Source organism: Corvus hawaiiensis, chromosome 8, assembly GCF_020740725.1.
Source record: "Corvus hawaiiensis isolate bCorHaw1 chromosome 8, bCorHaw1.pri.cur, whole genome shotgun sequence".
Classification (NCBI taxonomy): domain Eukaryota; kingdom Metazoa; phylum Chordata; class Aves; order Passeriformes; family Corvidae; genus Corvus; species Corvus hawaiiensis.
The window spans coordinates 9,806,990-9,811,362 of NC_063220.1; the positions used below are offsets into that span (position 1 = coordinate 9,806,990).

The 4,373-nt window shown below is 50.5% G+C and overlaps 1 protein-coding gene across 1 annotated transcript; it reads left to right on the plus strand.

Annotated features, from left to right (window-relative positions):
* The first annotated feature begins 2,796 nt into the window (after nucleotides 1-2,796).
* LOC125329737 (single-stranded DNA-binding protein 3-like) lies at nucleotides 2,797-4,090 on the plus strand. The gene has a single exon (XM_048312066.1). The coding sequence runs from the start codon at nucleotides 2,851-2,853 to the stop codon at nucleotides 4,015-4,017; it is 1,167 nt and encodes a 388-aa protein (XP_048168023.1). The 5' UTR covers nucleotides 2,797-2,850; the 3' UTR covers nucleotides 4,018-4,090.
* Nucleotides 4,091-4,373: the final 283 nt, after the last annotated feature.

The following is a 4,373-nucleotide window of genomic DNA, read 5'->3' on the forward strand; positions in this document are numbered from 1 at the left end:
TACAATTAAAATATTTGTAAAGAGAATCACAAATAACAACAAAAATAAATATTCTTAGGCTAGGTTCTTAGAGGGATGCATGTTTTTGAAACCCTACAATTTTGTGATGCTCTGCTGAGAGTTCCTCAGGGTGCTGGAAAGAACTGCATTGTCCTGACACATGGCTTCTGTGGCATGGGGGATGGACCAGGAAAGTCACAGGAAAACTTGCTTTGGTACAGAAATGTGCAAAGCAAGCCTCTTGCAGAACATGGAGCTGGATTTTGCTGGCCATGTTCTGTTTAATGGAATCCTTCCCAAATACAGTGTACTTGTGCCTGGTAATGGGTAGTCCAGAGATTTACTGGTTGCCACTTTCCTATTTGGAGAGAAGTGACTTTGATTTATTATTTGACAAATCTGGCAGCTACTTGTGGATATTAATGGAGCTTTTCAGAGGTGGAGATATTTCAAAGATATTTACATTTCTCCTCTATAATTAAATGTCACTAGTTTAAGCAGGAGAAACAAATGTTATTTTTAGGGTGGCTTAGGTGACTCTTAATATCTTCCAAATGACTCATGGGAAATTACAGTGTGCTGAGGGCAAGGGAAGCCACTCATCCTGCAGTCATTCCTGCTGGTTTATCCTTACATCCATCCACATTACATTGTCTGCCCAGGCTTCTGGCACTCAGAATTAAGCACAGATTTTCCATGGGAAGGCTGTCCCAGCAGAAAGTTTGTTGTCAAGACTAACAGCACCTGCTGACCTTGCAGGAGTGCTTTGCAGGTAATTGTGTTAGGATAGCCAGATATGCCAAGGAAAGGGAATTATTGTATCTTGAAGTTCCACCCAAGCTGATGGTTGCAATAACCATTCCCTCTCATGCTAAATCTTGTTGTTGTGTCTCCAGTAGTATCAGCAGTCCAAAAATAGCTCAGCTATGGCTTCCCAAGCTGTAGCTGTGCCAGCATAGCCTTTTCCCATCCATTTGCCTTTATTTCTGAGACTCAGAGCAATACAAGGAGCCCACAGGACTTTGCATGGAAACCCAGCTCCTAATTCCTCTCATTCTAGATGAAGTCTTCTCTTGAAATAAACAACAGAGGAGAGACACATCACATGTTGACATACACTGCCTACAAATTTGATTCTTGGAGTCCCTAAGGAAACATGTTCAAAAAGTCTCATGGAATTATAGCCACGATGCAAAAACTTCTGAGCAACACAATTTAGTACTTCTGAGAGTACTGGTATAGGAATGATTCAAGCCATAGTTCAGGCTGAAATTTCAGACATGAAAATAAAGCCCCATCATAGTGACAAATATTTTAGGGAGTACTTGGGCTAGGTTTTTCAGCATTTTCATATTGCATTTGTTCAGAAAAGCCCCCAAGAAATACTTCCAGTATTACAGGAGGGGGAATATGTATTTAATATTAATTTACTCAATTGCTGTAAGAGTGCATGGATGAACAACAAGCGCTGATTTTGTTCTGAAGGAAACCAATGGGCATAAATGTGTCAGCATTCTCGTGAAAGTCCATGTCTATCTACCTTGGAGACAAAAGGCACAGAGGCAGAAAAGTGTTACCTGTTGTTTAAATACTTTTTTTGCCTCTGATGGCAGCTGTGACTCCTTGTGAAGTAACACAATATTCCTTAGAAATTTCTAAAAAGTCTTGGCTTGGAGGTATCATGTTTGTGGAATTTGCAACATGTTTATGGGATTGTCCCATAAATATTGGCAGCTCAGCAGGTTCTTACAACCCTGAGAAGTCCTATTAACTTAACTGTGGTGTGAATTACTGTTGGGGTCCCTCCCCTGCCATGTAGCCCTGGGAGATGGGCCCTGGGGGGGAGACACGGGGTTTTACTGCCCCTGGTCACCTTTGTTTCCCATTGGTTGGTTTGTGTTCCCCGGGGTGGCCAAGGACCCCTCGGGTCCCGTGACTGGAACAGTTCCTCGGCAGAGCCCCGGCCATGCGGCTGAAGAAATAAACATCTCTCTGAAACAGCTAGCAAGAATCTGTCTGTCCATATATATTTCCTTTCCACGGGACTCCTGGTTTGATATATGCGTGTTGCAGGATCCCCACTGCAACAAATGGTGGAGAATTGTGAGCAGAACGATCCCCGATCCCTAAGCGACTGATTTGTGTGAGTAAACCCGGGAAACTTTGGATTCCTCTTCTTGGTTTTGTTTTGCTGTTCCATATCTAAACTATGGAGGAACTGTGGGAAGACTCTTGGCTCTCAGAGTCACATATGGACATTTATCTTAAACTTAAAATGATTCTTGAACAACGATTTGTAAATTTTAGCTTGATTCAAGCTCAAAAAGAACTGAAACACTTCCTGGCATGGTTGTTTAAGAACTTTTTCTATGTTTCTTGGGATTTAATTATTACCAAGGGCTTTTGGAAAACCGTTTGGACACAGTTAATACTGGAGTCAAAATATATGCCGATGGAAGAATATTTTCGTGAATATTATTTAGTTACCGAGACTGTTGAGCAATGTCAGCTGTGTCCTGGCGAAGGGAAGCGTGGCGCAAGGACCGTGCGGCCCAGGCCACGTGCGCCGAGCGCTCTGCGAGCAGCAGCGAGGCAGTTCCCACGCGCGGGCGGAGCCAAGCGAGCCGCAGTGTTGGTGGCGGAGCGGGGAGCGGCGGGAGCGGCGGGACCCGGCGGTGCCCGCCCGGCCGCGTGCAGCGCGTGGTGGAGCGAGCGGCGGCGGGCGCGGGGCGATGGGGGCGCGGCGGCGGCCGGTGCTCTGACAGCCCTCGGCGCTCCCTCGGTGGCGGGCGCAGCGGCTCCGGCGGCGGCGGCTCCTGGCGGCCGCCCCCCTCTTCCTCGGCGCGGACCATGTTCGCCAAAGGGAAGGGCTCGGCGGTGCCCTCGGACGGGCAGGCGCGGGAGAAGCTGGCGCTGTACGTCTACGAGTACCTGCTGCACGTCGGCGCCCAGAAGTCTGCGCAGACCTTCCTGTCCGAGATCCGGTGGGAGAAGAACATCACGCTAGGCGAGCCCCCCGGCTTCCTGCACTCCTGGTGGTGCGTGTTTTGGGACCTGTACTGCGCAACTCCCGAAAGGCGAGACACTTGTGAACATTCGAGTGAAGCCAAAGCCTTTCATGACTACAGTGCAGCTGCTGCCCCGAGTCCCGTGCTTGGAAACATTCCCTCGAATGACGGGATGCCTGGGGGCCCCATCCCGCCCGGGTTCTTTCAGGGACCGCCTGGGTCACAGCCCTCGCCACACGCACAGCCTCCACCCCACAATCCTAGCAGCATGATGGGACCCCACAGTCAGCCGTTCATGTCACCGCGCTACGCCGGAGGTCCCCGGCCCCCCATCAGGATAGGCAACCAGCCCCCGGGTGCCGTTCCCAGTACACAGCCATTGCTGCCCAATTCAATGGATCCCACGCGACAGCAAGGGCACCCTAACATGGGCGGCCCCATGCAAAGGATGAACCCTCCACGAGGGATGGGCCCCATGGGTCCCGGTCCGCAGAACTACGGCAGCGGCATGAGACCTCCACCCAACTCCCTAGGTCCTGGCATGCCTGGAATTAACATGGGGCCGGGCGCTGGTAGACCGTGGCCGAACCCCAGCAGTGCTAACTCAATCCCATATTCTTCTTCATCGCCTGGTACATACGTGGGTCCGCCCGGTGGTGGTGGCCCTCCAGGGACACCCATCATGCCCAGCCCTGCAGATTCAACAAATTTAAGTGGCAACATCTACACAATGATTAATCCAGTATCGCCCGCAGGCAGTCGATCGAATTTCCCGATGGGCCCCGGCTCTGACGGCCCCATGGGCGGCATGGGCGGGATGGAGCCCCATCACATGAACGGATCGTTAGGGTCAGGAGACATAGATGGACTTCCAAAAAATTCTCCAAACAACATAAGTGGCATTAGCAATCCCCCAGGCACTCCAAGAGACGACGGGGAGCTGGGAGGCAACTTTCTCCATTCCTTCCAAAATGACAATTATTTCCCCAGCATGACGATGAGTGTGTGATTTCCCTCCCCCTCCTCCTCTCCAGGATCAAGAGAGTCAGCTGCCATTCGGAGGATCTCAACGAATTATGCAAGAAGAAGAAGAAACAAAGGTGACCAGGGGCAGGGAAACCCCATGTCTCCCCCCCAGGGCCCATCTCCCAGGGCTACATGGCAGGGGAGGGACCCCAACATCTCACCTGTTTTATTTTAATCCACCCTCCTGAGTCTTTAAATGTCCAAACAGATTCTGTGGAACATCTTAGGGCTGACAGAAGGGAGACAGAACTCTCTGAGCATGCTTTGTGGGGAAACTGAGGCAGGAGAGGGTTTAATTTCTTCCCTCCCCCTTTTCATCCCCCCCTCGGTACCGGAGAG

Bases quoted from the DNA above. Each gene is read 5' to 3' on its own strand.
- LOC125329737 (XM_048312066.1), top strand. From the start codon at position 2,851: ATGTTCGCCAAAGGGAAGGGCTCGGCGGTGCCCTCGGACGGGCAGGCG.